The sequence below is a fragment of the Branchiostoma belcheri genome, unplaced genomic scaffold, assembly GCF_001625305.1.
Source record: "Branchiostoma belcheri isolate BF01 breed outbred unplaced genomic scaffold, Haploidv18h27 scaffold32, whole genome shotgun sequence".
Taxonomy (NCBI): Eukaryota; Metazoa; Chordata; class Leptocardii; order Amphioxiformes; family Branchiostomatidae; genus Branchiostoma; species Branchiostoma belcheri.
In genome coordinates, this window is record NW_017803932.1 from 1,396,062 (window position 1) to 1,412,426 (window position 16,365).

Sequence of the window (16,365 nt, forward strand, 5' to 3'; positions counted from 1 at the left end):
TATGTGATCATTACTGATGCTCAAAATATACTGAAAACCAATGTGTACTCAAGCACCATTAAGACATTACCTTCCCGCGGAGGGATATCTCCTTCCCCGAGGCAACAATCAAGTGAACAAGACCTTCTGAAACTACATCTTTTTGCTATATTTGGATAATTAAAGACCTTGGGTCTTTGGACAATTGTTATAATGTAAAAGAAATGTTATTTTAACCGCCACGTGTTATCTTGACTGTTGACTTTTGACTGTTGACTTAACTGTCAAGTAGATCTCTTACAACACAAGCACAAAAGTACCCCCACCTCCCAAGAACACTCATTCTACATAGCCTGACAATTACCTTCTGAGTGACCTTTGTCATAACACTTGTTGCAAATAGCATCATCCTCTCCGTGTGCATAGCGGCAGTCTGTGTTATAGCAGAATTTGTGTGTCTGAATGTAGCGACACAATTGTGTTTTGTATCGTGGGTCATGATTTTTGCGCTTTTTAAAGTGCTCCTTTTCGCGTTCACTGTGAGTGGAGGAGCAACGTAACCCATGGTGACACCAAAATTTGTATCGGCACCGTTCAGAGGACACCGTCTTCTGTTTCTTGGTCCTTTTCATTTCTTCAGGGGAAAGCGTTTGCTTATACTCATGAAAAGTGATAACATCGAATGACCTCTCTGTGACATTGCAGTTAAGCTGCCTTTCTCTCTTGACTTTGTTGATGGACTTTGTGAAATAGCGGTCTGAGAACTTCTCCTCATTTCTAGGTGAGAATGTTACAACCAAATCCCCCCTCTCTCGGAACCAATTATAGTCATACTGGTAAGGCCAGGGAAACGTTTGCTCCATTGCATAGACCCATGTTGAGTTTACATAGCTCATCATAGCCCCCTTTAGTACATAGGCCTGCTTATTCAGTGTGGACGGATGGCATTGTTTCCAATCAAACCTATACTCAGTGAATGTCATCGATTCAATGTGGTCATCAAGGCTCTCAACCATAATCCTATCACGAGTCTTCGCCAGATCTTTGATGCTAGTGGAAAGGGCATGCTCCCACATCCATACCTCTACGTTCCAAGTTGGATACTCCAAAACTTTGTTAATAAGTGGAATAAAGTCTTTGTCCCCAGAAATTAGAACAATAGTCCCTCCAGTGTCTTTCTTTTGTTCAGCAAAAGAGGTGGCATCAACCATAAGTTGAGCATCAACAGCTTTCTCTTTTCCAGTTATTTTACTTCTCTCCTTTAAGTCCACTTTCCAACCCTTCTCCTTCATCTTATCCCACAAAGAATCATTGGGAGGTGGTATAGACCCATACATGTTTGCAATCTCTATGACACTGGACATTTGACGTTCCTTGCTTGACAATACATCAATAAAGTTACCATACTCAATTCTAAGACGTGGGTCTTCGTCGCAAGCGAGCTTCTTTTGCTTAACCGCTGCCTTTTTCCCCTCTATCCATATGTTGGAGTCATCTACAAAGACGTAAAGGCCCCCCTTCTCAGACGTGCTTGATGATTTTTGGTGAGATGCATCAAGTTCTCGATTGCTCTATGGAAGCAACACAACATGTCACAAATCAATACGCAAGGCAGGGAAGTAAAGATTCCTAAATTATCTGAGTCCTGAATTACTAAAAAAATCTCATTCTCTGCACCGTAATTGGCACGGACTTACACAGAATTACCCACAAACATAAAGTTGCTCATATGCATATAAAAAAAATCTTATGGCTGACACATAGTACATCGCCATTGAAAGCACACACGTATTAGTACTATATCCATACCCCCCCCATGCATAAAATTTCCCGGATCTGCTAAACTCGCCATATTGAAGTTTACAGAGGAACACGATTTTACGATTTGTCCTTTTTGCCAATGGTCGTTTAATAAAACAGATAACTTCAGAATGTTCATAATTTCTCAGGATTCCCAAATATGTACAACATTGTGTATAAACGTGGAAGAGCAACGCAAAGATTCAACTCACCAACTCAATGAGTGAGTTTGCCAGGGCCTTGCTCAGTTTAAGCCTTGGCCCGGTCTTGGGGATCATTCTTTGAAGGTTAAGTTCATCAAGAATTAACAGAGCTTCTCCGTCTATTTCTTCATCTGAAATGATAAAACGTCCCTCCAAATATAAGTTTCTACTGTAACAGCAGACCAATGTTTCATTCAAAAAAATCTACGAACTATATCATGTGTCGTTGTTGTTAAAACATTAGTGTTCCAAATGCTCTCATACCTTTGAAGGTTTCTGCGATTTCGTCAGTACTGAGTTTGCTTATCAGACTGCAGACTTCATCGACTGACCAGTTGGAAACTGGGTGAATGGTCCCCTTCTCAGAGTGAAGCTCTGCGGGAGCCTCCTGAAAACAGATTGTGATGAGAACTCAGTGACAGTCATGATCACAGTTGTACTATCTTTGCAAGAATAAAGTGAAATTTACCTTTCTCAACATTTTCAACTGTGTCTATCATATGAGCAACAACACAAGTAATGTATTATTTTACTTCAGAGCCTGACTAAGTTGATATTTTGTGTGATTTATTATATGCTTCTTCTTTGTATTGGTGGCAAGCGTTTATTTTTACTTGTGGATCAGCTTTTTACAATCAGCATAGCTACGTAGGAAACGCTGTGTCGTACATTTTTCTTTTTTTTTCAGTACATAAACTAGTTTGCATAAGCATTAGATTGATTATGTGCAATGTTTAGTTTCTACGGTATACTTAATTGTCTATTATGAATTGTCTACACTAAACAGAGATTGAAGTATGTCTGAATGTCAGGTAAATGAGCTGTTCGCATTTTGTGAGTATTGACCGATACAACATGAAGAAAAGCAAAAGGTGATAAAATACATGTACCAGTAGCCTGTATAAGCTTACCTGATAGTGATACAACATACATGTAAATGATAACTAGAGTTCCACTATACCATACCTTTATACAAATAATGTTAACCTTTATGACTGACAAATTATAAATGTTTCTCATTGAGTATGCAAACTAATGAACGAATGAAATAATTGATTATATTCACCCAATGGCAGTCTTATCTTGAACATTGAACCTTGAACGTGGACATCAGCGATGTCGTCACAGGGAACAATGGGTTCTTCTTCTCCACTAATCTCTGTCCTCCATCCGTGAGCAGTCTTATCAAGTCTTATCTTCATCAAACATAACTTAAGCTACCTACCTTAGTACCAAAAATCATTACGATCTGTCAACTGGTTCTTGAGTTCCCCTCCTTCAAAAAATGTGTAATCAAACGCCCCTTCAGTTCCTTCAGTCCACTCTCGTGACTTTTTCCCGAGCACAAGAGCTACTTACCATCCAAAATTCGTGACTCTAGCATGTCCAGATAACGAGATATCAAGTTTTGCCGCAGTACCATAAAAAGCTACAAGGAGGCCCAAAATCTAACCGCTTCAATATCTCATCAAGACCTACCCACCTACCAATATAAACGCCACCGAAAACATATACAACCGTCTTGTCAAAAGTAACAGCCGACCCCAAACTATGAAGGCACTCTCTTGCTTTGTTCTCTCATGTTGCAGGAGAAATGAAATGCTAAAATTAAATGCTCAACAAATGACTTAATATATACCTTCTGCGTTTGTCCTCCCACTGCTCCCATTTCTTCCTGCTGTGGATCATCCTGTTGCACTGGAGGAATGGGCTGTGCAGGAGGCTTGGTCACCCTTTCTACATCGTCACTAAATGTTTTAAATCTTCTCTTCTTCTTCTTCTCTTTCTTTTTTAGGAAAGCGTCTAGCTTTTCTTCTGACATCTTTGGCGCTGAAAATGTAAAAGGTGCTTCTGCTTCAGTGTTATCATAGCTCAGCAGCTCTGATTGAAGTTAAATATTGCACACTTGGTCTGTCAGGATTGGTGTCTAAAGTTTTTGGTAAATGCTCCTAAACATGTATGCTGCATTAGTTCGGAAAATGGAAGGTGAAACTAACAACGATTTAATAAGCAAATATCAGATATCTACAGTACGTTTAAGGTTTGACAGTTCAAAGAAAAACTGCATGCCAAGTTCAAACTTTTTAACTGTTCTACATCACTTCGCTACATAGCTAGATCGCTAATAATTTAAAACCTTGCCCCGGTAGGACATTTACCCATCGTACTGTTGAGTATGAAACCCCTTCCCCAGCTTGTCAAATGAAAGCAGTACTTACATGTGGTTCGTAGACGCCTGTGGATACAGACGCTTCCGCTGGATATTTGTTTGCCCGTCACTAAGCTGAAAACTTAAAAAACAGACTGCCAAGCGAAACCTTAGTATGCGTCATTCCCATTTCCAGTTTCACATGGGATGTCAAAGGTCATTTCCAAACAATGGATGTACCTGCCCAACCGGTGTCAAGCCAGATACACGATCCTGCCAAACACAGGACTCCGACACTACTTGGGGGTTTCCAGTATACCTGAGACAAGGGGTGGGTGGGGTTAAGTCGTGATATGAGAACCTTATCATATATGAACCAAACCTCATTCGTAAGTTTAACCCTAGCCCTGAACAATGATCCCAACTCAAACCCTAACCCTGACTCTAACTCTAATGCCAACCCTCACCCTAACCCGAGCCCTAAGCACCTGACCTCTCACGTATGTGGCAGCTAGGTACTAAGTTACTTATTCCTGCCTGATATCGATGGCGAACTGTAAATACAACCAGTACAGAGCGATCGAGGTCACTGTGGTAGGGCCATATATATATGCTCCTATGGCCCTACCACAGTGACCTCGATTGCTCTGTACTGGTTGTATTTACAGTTCGCCATCGATATCAGGCAGGAATAAGTAACTTAGTACCTTATACAGTATATGGCAAGGAATTGGACATAGCAAACCATGGTGCATTTCAAAACCTAACAGAAAACCTAACATTGATTCCCAGGGGAATTCATTGGTTTTCAACCTCTTTCCCGCATCTCTGGTAGAGCTCAGTAAACTTACCTCGCTGCAGGTCTGAGGAAAACATGAGAAGCATACTTTTCTCACTATTATAAACTCCTAACATGACATGCATTTTGAACTCTCGTTTAACATCTAACACCATTTAGCACATCACGTGGTTATCTACATGTGGTAATCAGTGATCCTTGTACTGTTAGATTCTCTTGTTAAATTTCTAACAACAAACCTAACAGTTATGTAGGTAGGCACTGTAAGAAAAACATGGCATGTATTTTCAACTGCCGTCTAACATCTAACATCATGGTCCATTAAGCACACCACATGTGGTTATCTGCATGTGGTAATCAGGCCTACTATATTTTTGTGCAGACTACTGCTAGTGTATGTAAGGGGTATGTAATATCATATAGAACTTCTACCTTTGAAAAATCATGACAACAGCATGTCCAGAACACGAAATAGCAAATTTAAAACTGGAAGCCTTGCTGCCACAGTGCCTTAAAAGTCTGGGCGACCCATTACTAGTATCTAATCTAACTTACCAACAATTACCAGATATTATAAAGATCAATACTCACATACAGACAGTACATATACGCATACACATAATGAAAAGATATTCTATGCACTTCTTATTCTGGACCTTTGGAACCCGGTATGATAGGTCTGTACCACCTCCTGTGATTAATGACAACCAGGCATTTCAAAATGAGTATTTGTGATCACTACTGATGTTCAAAATGCTGAAAAAAAAGTTGTACACAAGCACCATTAAGACAATACCTTCCCGCGGAAGGATATCTCCTTGCCCGAGGTAACAAACAAGTGAACAAGACCTCCAGAAACTATAGCTACATATTTTTGTTTTATTTGGGTGAAGACCATGAAACCCTGGGTCTTTGGACAATTGTACAGTCTCATTTTTAACAATTGTCCAAAGACCCAAGGTCTTCATCCAATTACCGACCTAGTGTTATTACAGATATAGAAGCCATATTCTGTTGCATGTTCCCAAGGCATCTATAAAATATCAATATAGATGAACTGTCTGGGTGATAAAGATGTACATCAACATCCATGTCATGACGTTAGTCAATAGTCTCTACCACCCTGACTCCGATAGGTTGATGGAATAGTAGACGAATGGACGAAAGTTGAAATCACAAAAGACTCCTCTAGCGAAATCTGAATGAACTGCAACAACTAAGTACTAGTAAGTTGAACTTCACCATTCAGTGAATGGAACCTCCTTGGCATGACGTCCGCGTCGGTTCAAATGTATCAGAGCGCCAAGAAGCAGAACATGTGCGTCATCACCCGTGTATGCTTGAAAACATACACATAAAAGACGAATGTCAGCGACTGTGACTTTCTGTCTGAAAAAAAATACGCCCTTCGGTATTCCATTGTTATCTGTCCTATCATTATAATAACTAGCTAGTGCGACACCCTTTCGTCAAACGTTAGGCTCTATGTACGCATTCGTGGTTGCATTAATAGCAATCAATTCAACAATTATAACAATGGTTACTAGTATTGGCTACTAATCATAATGGACGATCCATGCATTCGGCCCGGTTCGTCAGCTAGTCGGATAAGTTCGGCTGAGCTCGGTATTGGTTCGGATAAAAGTACGATCAGCAGATGGGGGTAAACCTTTTAATTGTTCGATAATGTGAATTTTGTGCATGAATTATCATGATAGATGTAGAAAGCGTAAGTCAGGTGACGCGTGGTCCATATTATACGAAGAAACAAGTAAATGAAGTACACCCTAAGTTAGTACTAGCCGTTCGTTATGTTGTCATTTACAGCAACATTTTGTTTGCAACACCACAAGTCAGTCCAAGTGATGGGGCTCACGGCTCCTTGCTTTTTTAATTGGCCGCCACATGTGCGTTATGTAAACAGAGATTAGCTATACACATACTATAGATAACTTCAAGAAATGCCGAGTCTCGCCCACACAAGCCCGGGTTATAGTGAATATATGGTTTGTACAGTGCGATAACTGCACTCTGAAGCTTGGGCGGCATGACCTTTTATTTGAATCTTTTCGTAGTTAAATATCACACTCACTCACTCACTCACTAACTCACACACTCACTCACTCACACATACAGTCTCTCACACTCCACCACCCACCCAGACACACACCCACACACCCACTCACCCACCAACTCACCCACCCACTCACTCGCTCACTCACTCGCTCTTTCACGTATATCTTGCCTACTTGTAAAACGTGGGTTTGTGTTCTTAGACCGTTGAACATGGGACAATGGCGTGCCCCATATGTCACTTCAGCTGCATCGCTTTGAAACTCACAGACGTGACTCCTCATAACCTTCTGTGATTATGGAAAAAGGTCAGTTAACAATCGACGTCTTGACGACGGAACAAATACTAGACAGAACTATGTAATTCTTCAAAGGTACAGTTGAACAAGCCCCGCCCTCATGTCAATCATCACACTGTTGGTAACGTCATCACCATGGCAACCCGTGACGTCAACAGTGAATTACAGGTGGTAAGTTATGATATTGAGCGGTTACTTTGTACTTCGGAGCACCAGCCCAAGAAATGTTGTACACAAAGGCATGTCTTTATTCCACCTGGATTGTAAGGCGAAGAGGAGATACACTTGACCTACTTAAGGTCAGATCAACAGATATATGTAGACTCATCCTATTGTTTCCAAACCACGTTTTCCACGCAATGCTGACATTTATGTAAATGAACACGGCAGGATGAGATCAAATAAGCTTCTTCTTTTCTTCTCAGAACAACATTAGCATGGCATGACGTGTCAGCGCCCCTGACTAATTTAGACGGAGAGCCGTCACTCTTTACTCAGTGCCGGGTGGCTGGAAGTTGGACAAAACCGCTTCTTTAAACGCCGGCACACAACTGGAGTAGAACCACTCTGTCCGTGTAGCGAGACAGGAGACAAACGGTAGAAACGACTCCTGATTCTGGGCGCTAGAAGAGAGAGAAGTCCGAGTGCGGAGAGAGGATGAAGACTGCGGTGGTGTTAGTGATGGCCATTCTGTTGGTCAGTGGTCTGGCCAGCGCGGCACCGGCGGTAAGGCAGCGATACACTAACGTTATATTTTCTGTCTTCTATGGCACCGTTCTTTTTTTTTTCAGATTTCGTCTTCATTTTCGTCTTCATCGGTAATACCCTCTAACAACCCCATAAGGGGTATCACTGAGGGGGGAGGGGGAGGTGCGGGGACCTTACGGCAAGGAAGCCCTAAAGTAAAGGCCTGCACTGTCTGTGCCTGTATGGCCTGAGCGGGCGGCGTATTAACGCACATCCAGTGATCTTCCAGTTCTTATTATTTCATCGGTACATTTTCCTTTGTTGTCGATCCCTCAGATTGCAGACAAATTACGAAGTAGCTCTGCCATATAAGGGTTACCTTTAGCCCGCATCACATCTGTTTGACACCTGTTCGTAGTGTTAAAGTTGGAGCTCGAGCATATCTTAAAAACGAAACTTTTTTCTCCTGAAAGGCCCAGATCAGACTGAAAACGGGGTCTTAAATTTCCGGTGGGCCAGTTTGAAACTGCTACACCTGGTTACAAAGGCCGTACATGATACATGTTTCGTTGTACCCATGTATCTGTCTGTATGTCTACATGCAGTTTTAGACTTTACGAACGTCGCTGTACTTTTTGTTGTGTCAACTAAGTTCCCTATCACCAATACAAAGTTGGTGCAAAACGTCTACTCAGCAGCCTGGAGAAAGTTACGAAGCTATCAGAAAGTCTGTAAAGTGTCATGATCATGTTCGTTTCGCCAATCTGTGTCCACGCGTACACGGCTTACAGAGTCGTCAAGTGACGTTGACACACCTTGCCTTGTTCACGGGCTTGGCAGAACAATATCTCGTTTACGCACCCGTCTCTACCGTTGACTTTGTCGTCAGGCGGCTGTCAAAACAACTTCTGTGTTAAGCGTGGGACAGGATACGGGGAAGAATGGCTGTCAAAGTAATGTTTTTTGACATCCATCCAACTCCCACATCTACATGCACGACCGCATCTGACAAACGTGATGGAATTTTGGATCAAAACATCCCTTGTTGTAAAGGGCAAGGTCGTAAATTTAGCCATACAAAGAGCAAAGATACTGAGTAATGGCGAATGTGCCAGACTGGAGCTAGATTCGCGGAGAAGGTGGAATACAAGTACATTTTATTTCATTCTAAGTCTTATTTTGCGCCAGAATTTTTAGTGCATACTCATATTTCAGGTCGCAATACCAATTTCGCGGGCAATTTCGTGGATACACCTGAAACATTTCATACTTTATAGATGGGCTCCGAATTGTGAGTTATGCCGCCCCTTGTACTCACATAAGTACGGGAGGTAGTATAGTTAGTTTAAAAAGAGGACTGTTGTAACATACAGGGCTATGAATCATTCTTATAAAAAGACCACATCAAGGACAACTTGAGATGGTCTAAATTCCAAATACCATGCACTGCACGAAAACTTGATTTACTGATACCAGTATAGTTGGGTAATGTTTACTTTATTTTTTAAGTAAAGGTCAAGTACGGTAATACCGGAATTAACAAGTAAAGGAAATTACTGCACTTGATCGTTATTTGCTACCATTGTAAAGCCAGATACTGTGTACATAGTAAACATTACCTGAATTTACAACCTTTGGTAAATCCAACTTTTCGTGCAGTGATGGAAGCTGAAAATTGTACTTTAGTCGGCACAACTGTTTGCTGACATGACTTAAACTTTCTACTGTCAACCTATGAGTAAAACACCGGATCGACGACAAATCGGATTACGTTGTTAGGCCATTGTTTAGTGTCGCAATGTTTGTAGTAGAAATCTGACTCGCAGGTGTGCCAGACACGGACGCAGTGTGTACAACCGAAGACTAAGTACGCGTAACATAACACGAACCTTGTCATTAAAAGCGTCCACTTTTCTTCTTAAGGGGCCGTCACACAGACAACCACCTTCAACCGAATTTCTTAAGGTCGCAGAATTAAAACAAAAATTGCCAGAGAATTGAGAGCACTACTGTAATTATCACCTAATAATCTACCCTGTTACATTGGACCTATCCGGAGCTCGGTGACCTGCGATTTCGAACATATGTCGACCGATCATTTGTGAAAATTAGTGCATGATCGCAGGATACCGCAGCTGGGCGTACGTTTTGCTGCCGAAAATGTTCTTCTAAAGCTATACCGACTGATACATGACGGAGCCAGCTCCTTTCCTGCTGTGTGGCAGCCACTTTATGTCCCCTTTCCACCGGATGGAAACGGATGACTGGCCCAAACTGGATTTGTATGACCTATGGTAGCTAACGTTACATTTCCGCAGCCTCCATAGCAGGCTTGTAGCTGGGGATTTGGTGGTCTTCGGCTGTTTTCTGATTAGCCCAGTACAAAAAAACGGGGGTAATTCAACCAGGCCGGCTATGCTGTCTATATGCAATCCGAAAATAGCACATAAAAGCTCCCGAGGACCCTGAAGACCCCCCAACTGCCCCCCAAACCCCCAGTTTTTGGCATGCTATGGAGGCTAACATTTCCGACTACAGAAACGTTTGTTATTCCTGTGACTTCCACCCAAGGCGTACTAAACACTGTGACTTACGCTCGCCATGACGTAACATTTCCTGCCGATGTTAGTCTTGGTTGTGAACACTCGGTACCTTTGCAGGATGTTTTATTAGCTGTGTCCGTCTTCCATACAGTACACACCTTTGCTGTGATTTTTAGCGCATGTAGGTGTTGTGATAGGATATCAGCACAATCAGGGACCTTAACTGTATGATGACAAGAAAATATGACTATAAGTTATAGCTGTGTTCCTTAAAATTTTCACGATGCGAATTGACAATGTTAGGATTTGCCACGGCCCAAACCGCCCAGGCATAGTGTGGACATGTACAATTTGTAGTCGTCCCATGCTACTCTCCTGAAACTAGCTGCCCTTTCAGCAGTGCCTATTCCTACAGCCGATTTACCAAAATTCATCTAATGCATTTAATATCAAGACATAAGTAATCTCCAAGCAGACGTTTCGGTGGCTCATGGACACTGCCTGGTCATACTGTCTTTACGCCACAGAAAGATCTGCTAGGAGATTACTAGTAGATATAATCACAAACCAGCCCTCCAGGACATTTTGAAAAGTTTTTAAAGCCTGTGTGTCTTTGTGTTTCCAGGGGCGCAAGATCGCCTGTAACAAAGCCCTGCACTGCACTAACAGTGACGGTTCCGTCTGTAACGTGCTGTCCGGCTTCACCAGCAAATGTTCCTGCACTTTGGTGGACAAATGTGTAAGTCCCTTACTAAGCAATAAATCAACTTTAAAAGTGCAAAAAAAACTGTAACGTGTACAATGTATGTCGATTTTGTAAACAGTAATTCTGTGACTGCTTTTTGGCGCATGCATTACTTGGTTCTTGGATTCTCCAGTTCGAACCTTTCTCCAAAAGTTATTTATCACCATCAATCATTAACGGTTGTGTCTAAACTGGAAAATGATTTGAGGTTTTGATGTTTCAAGTTTTAGTTTGAAGAGATGAAATCGCGAGCCTCATTTAGGCTGCCTTCACAATCTGAAGTTAAACGTTGATCATACGTATCAATGTCACTCACAATGTCGAACACTTTCATGGCCAAGTGTGAAGCGTATGAATGTGCAGTAAAATGGTAATAATCATTTTTCATGGTTGAATGACAGGAAACTATTTTGTTCTACAGGGCTAGCAGGTCACACCGACATCCCATACACCGGGCGCCTCTACCGACCGACCAGATCTTCATGCGACGTCGACGGTTAACTAAGGCACGCCCGGCACAGAGCTAAACCACGCTTTTGGACAATTACAAGTCCGGAAAAATAAAACTATGCTTAATGTCTGAAAAATTAAACTATGCTTGATATAGGAATAAGATGTTTAAAAAGAGTAGCATTGACTTTTTAGCCAGCTTTACGCACCCAGGCCAAGCCAAAAATGTCGACGTAGCACCCTCCACCCAGTGTAAGAATATCGGCATGGCATGACATGAATGCATACGTAAATGTACCGTTTTGTTTGACGCTCTTGAAAGGTTGTTGACAACTGTCTTGTTTACAGCCACAGGTTCCTCCGTGCTTTGTTTAACGTGACAGATCATTTACCCTAAACTATCGTGTTTTCCCATGGACCTTTCAATCTTTTGCCAGGTTACGTCCCTTAAATGTTTTACAACGTTTGGTAAATCATATGTTACGCGCCGTAACATGGGGAAAATTTTGTAAGAACTTAAACGAATTTGAACTTTTGCAAAGTAAACCCTTTTATTTCGTAAAAATGTTTCTGAATACTAGCATACAAATTACTATATGGGTAAAATAATTCGACTATGTTTATCTATAAGACAGGCCTGGTCTTTGTTAACAGCTATTTTATATTAAACAGAGTTTCTGCTCTTTGTTCTCTGCTTCGTGTTTTTCGTCTTCCCTTCCTTAATTTGTGATAGACACACAGGGTTCTTCTAGATAAAGGTTCGTTTCAAGTATATATGAAGAGGTGAAAGTGAAATGAACTCACGGGTCAGAGTAGCCTGGGTGCCATCCTCCGTAGTTTTCGCCCGCTCCCTAATGTCGCTGGCTACCACGGAGCGACATTAGGGAGCGGGCAAAAACTACGGAGGATGGCACCCAGGCTACTGTTAGAGATCAAAGTAAATGATATACGTTGCAGCTGGGAGGTATGGAGGGACTCACCACGACAAAAAATGTTTCATACTACAAGGAGAAAGACGAATTCAGACGTCGTTGAGCAAAATGTACTGCATCGCCAGAACTTGATGTAATTAAAGTGATCGTTGGAGACTTGTCAGATTATTGTTGTTTATTCAAAACCTATTAATCGTACTGGTAAAATGAGTAATTCTCGATCAGACACAAAAAATAGTCCAATTATTATGAGAATGTATGATTCATGATTAAATTTCATTTTGCTCAATTTATTGAACGTGGGAACTTGTAATTTCTACACTGGTGTCCAAATGCACAGCATATGCTGTAATCAAACGAAACATCGTCATGTGATAACAAGGACCGGCAGCTGCGAAGGCCACCGAGATCTACAATGTAGGACACCGTCCGTGATCTGGGACACGAGCGCAACATCATAGAACGGGTAGGTATTTTAACCTCCGCTTGATTTTACGTGTATGTTTAATAGACTTCCGTCCCTAAATGGCGTTTAAATGAAGAAATCATTCCGATATATTGAACATTTACCTAATAGTATGTAACGTTACGTATATATACAGGTTTGTTGGTGAGATAATTACACCCTAACAAGGAGGTAATATTTGACCCTTGCAGGAATGTCGAAGGTCGGAAGGCTGTTGAATCTCTCTCCAGAACGGTACGTGGCAGGTTTTAGAGCCTTTCTTGCCACGTATGAGACAGAAACAGACGACAACTACAAGTCTTTTGGAGGAATGTTTCCAGACTCTGTCCTGTGTGAGCCGGGAGCCGACCTGTGTGTGCTGGGGATAGCCTCATAGGGAGTGGATCAGGTGCGTGATACGCCATATTGGGCCATGTCAGTCTATTTGTCTGCAGCTGGATACACATTAAAGAGTGAAATGTACTGGAATACACCATGATTTGATGAGATAACACCCCAGGTCGATGTATTTTAATTACATAGTATAAGATAACGTATACATGGAACCATCAAATTACTAGAAATTACCTATCAATCGTTTCAGTAGATCAGAGGAAAATTAAAGCAACGGGAACATTTCCATTCAAATTCAAGGGAGTACTACAGCAAGATGAAATAAACTATCCTTTCTTAAAAACAAATGGGACGAAATCTGATGATTATGATATTCGTGATTAAAAGTCGCTTTGATCAATGTGATTATTAAAAGGATACACATATCATATATGTAATTTAAGTAGAGAATACAAAAATAGTTTATGCTAATTACAACCTTATATTTTCATAATGAATATGACAAAATAAAAATGACAAAATTCTGAATATTTAATAGGGGATTGTTTCTTGGTTACGTTTTATACTGCCTATCATAAACACTTTGTCTTGTAGGAGAGACTGACAGCGACATTCTGAAAAAGCTCCTACAGCGCCACGACAGTGTGTACAACAGGGTTGTGGAACCGTCGGGAGAAATGATCGGGCGATACAAGGTACGGCGTACAGTTTGTATGAAGTGATGATACTTTGCTTTTGCCCATGCATTGTCTATGTTTATTCTATCAAAAGGTTTCTTTTGGTATGATTTTTGTCTTACAAAATGATTACGAAGGTGGTTCCGCCAATTCATTAACCTTTCCCTCTTTCCTAATCCCATACCCAATGTACACAGGTACCAGTACTTTAGCAACTAGAGTGTTAAACGTATACATACTTTTCCCTTTAGTACCTTGCGTCATTGACATCGATATTACCTTCTATCATTCAGGCTCTGGTACGTGAAGACACGAGCCTCAGTGCTGTGAAGTGCGACTGGCGCCAGCAGACAGCAGAAGAGTACTTCCAGAAGTTCCAGACAAAGGCAGACACAAAGTTCCACCTAATTCATGCATTTCACGTTCTGTACTATGTAGAGGATCTTTACGCCACCTTGCGGAACATGTGGGAACAGCTGGCAGACGGTGACTACATGTTGGTCGGAATGGAGTCAGGTAATCCAGCGGTTTTCACTTTAAATTTTTTATAGCAAAGATTCGAACACATGGATCTTTTGGTAATTATGTAAAATGACATTTTATCACTTTTCTCATACACGCTCATGCTATTTATGCTGTTAGAGGTCAACTTCCAAACCTTCGTCACCTCATAGTATTATATTGATATTCTTGGAGCTTGCTTAAATATACTTACTTATAGACCTTAAATATTTTGAAACATGCTAGATCTTGTATGTGTGTAATACATATCCACAAATAAGAGTGACTGGGGGAAGATGGAGTACAAGCTTCGGGAGTTATTCGGCCAGCATGACAGTCCAACCACATCATTCGGCACGCCCGCTGACATCAAACACTGGCTCGATGAAATGGGCATCAGTTACGTCACTTCGGAGGATGAAATCAAGATGAACGTCGCGGAGTGTTTTAAGGAGGACTCGGAGGCGGGGATGTTGCTTCTAGACTTCCTGACTCAAACTCCAGACGTGTCTGCTGAGCCAGGCATGCGGGCAGCCGCCCTGGAGTACATTCAGCAGAATTCGTCGGTGGTTGACGATAAGATTCTCTTCAACTCAGTTACTGAAGTCATAGTAGCCTCCAAAACATGTGCGAAATGAAAGTAAAAGAGATATCTGTCCTAAAATGGGTACATTGCGTCGCCTCATATAACGTTTCATCTTAGATTTTGTAGTGTGAATCCTGTATTACGACAGATGCATAAGTAGTTTGGCAGTTGTATTCACGTTATGCATTTGCGGTCGTGGAAGACTCCACGAAAGTCAGTTATTTAGTATAACTATTTTTTTTATCATTTAGGTCATGTTTTTCTTGTGATATGTGCGCTCCATTGTGTAGTTGTGTAGTACTATATACAACTCGACACTTGTAATTCTATCCTTATTATTACTGCCTCCCATATGCATGGTAATAGTTTTACCACCAAGATTATGACATAAACAAGAGTTCCACGATCTCATACCTTCTCCAAATGATGTTAACCCTTGCGGTTGATGAATTACACAATTTTAATCATTGATTTTGTAAATAAGAGCCTCATCTGCATGGATTGTATCAGTTGATCATGTTCTCCACCCAATGACAGCCTTATCTTAACAAAAAGGCTATTATAGCACTTCCACATAAATTATGCAAATGATTTGAATAAATTATGTTTATTTATGTTCACCTTCACTTAACTTCCAAATGTGGCAAGTATGAAATTAGGGGTGCAGCAGTTACAACTATGGAATTATAAGAATTTGTCATTAATTATGCAAATTAGGTCCTCATTTACATAATCTATATCCTCAGATGTTTTTCTCGTTCTCAAGTAGATGTCACAAGTGTTTCATAGTTCTATTATCGAACAAAGCAGATTTATAGAATTTCCTCATTAATTATGCAAATTAGCTCCTGATTTGCATATATATATAATTGCCATCTGATTATGTCACGCATAACTTCAAATACCTACATACCAAAAATCACGACAATACGTCAACCGGTTCTTGAGTTATCGTCCTTCAATTTTTTTTCAACAAATGCTCCTGCAGTTCCAGAACAAGGCGCTAGGGGACCCAAACTCATGTCACTTCTTTCCTACCCCAAGAGCTATCTACCAACCGAAATTCGTGACCCTAGCATGTCCAGATCATGAGATATCGAAACCGAAAGTTCAGCTGCAGTACCTAGGAAAGCCGCCAGGGGG

General features: G+C 41.2%; 2 protein-coding genes and 1 long non-coding RNA gene across 3 annotated transcripts in view; 2 read left to right on the top strand and 1 right to left on the bottom strand.

Moving 5' to 3' along the window:
• Positions 1 to 304: 304 nt before the first annotated feature.
• Positions 305 to 4,293, bottom strand: LOC109474889. The gene is made up of 5 exons (XM_019775362.1): positions 4,202 to 4,293; positions 3,622 to 3,812; positions 2,247 to 2,370; positions 1,992 to 2,113; positions 305 to 1,550 (listed from the first exon to the last, which is right to left on the bottom strand). The coding sequence occupies exons 2-5, from the start codon at positions 3,802 to 3,804 to the stop codon at positions 324 to 326; spliced, it is 1,656 nt and encodes a 551-aa protein (XP_019630921.1). The 5' UTR covers positions 3,805 to 3,812; positions 4,202 to 4,293; the 3' UTR covers positions 305 to 323.
• Positions 4,294 to 7,586: 3,293 nt separating this feature from the next.
• LOC109475038 lies at positions 7,587 to 12,413 on the top strand. The gene is made up of 4 exons (XR_002140510.1): positions 7,587 to 7,601; positions 7,728 to 8,028; positions 11,158 to 11,271; positions 11,699 to 12,413. It is a non-coding gene; the product is annotated as an uncharacterized LOC109475038 (long non-coding RNA).
• An 899-nt stretch (positions 12,414 to 13,312) lies between these two features.
• The window catches only part of LOC109474791 (steroid 17-alpha-hydroxylase/17,20 lyase-like), a gene marked incomplete at its 5' end in the record, with an annotated part of 18,157 nt that continues 15,104 nt past the window's right edge, over positions 13,313 to 16,365 (top strand). Inside the window, 5 exon segments of the mRNA XM_019775151.1 lie at positions 13,313 to 13,489; positions 13,492 to 13,513; positions 14,053 to 14,153; positions 14,486 to 14,641; positions 14,903 to 15,198. Of these exon segments, the coding sequence (XP_019630710.1) occupies positions 13,313 to 13,489; positions 13,492 to 13,513; positions 14,053 to 14,153; positions 14,486 to 14,641; positions 14,903 to 15,198 (752 nt within the window).

Bases quoted from the DNA above. Each gene is read 5' to 3' on its own strand.
- LOC109474889 (XM_019775362.1), bottom strand. From the start codon at position 3,804: ATGTCAGAAGAAAAGCTAGACGCTTTCCTAAAAAAGAAAGAGAAGAAG. The intron at 2,371-3,621 runs GTATATATTAAG...ATCTGTTTTCAG, and splicing joins TGGGAGGACAAACGCAGAAG to GAGGCTCCCGCAGAGCTTCA. The intron at 1,551-1,991 runs GTGAGTTGAATC...TTGCTTCCATAG, and splicing joins CAAACTCACTCATTGAGTTG to AGCAATCGAGAACTTGATGC.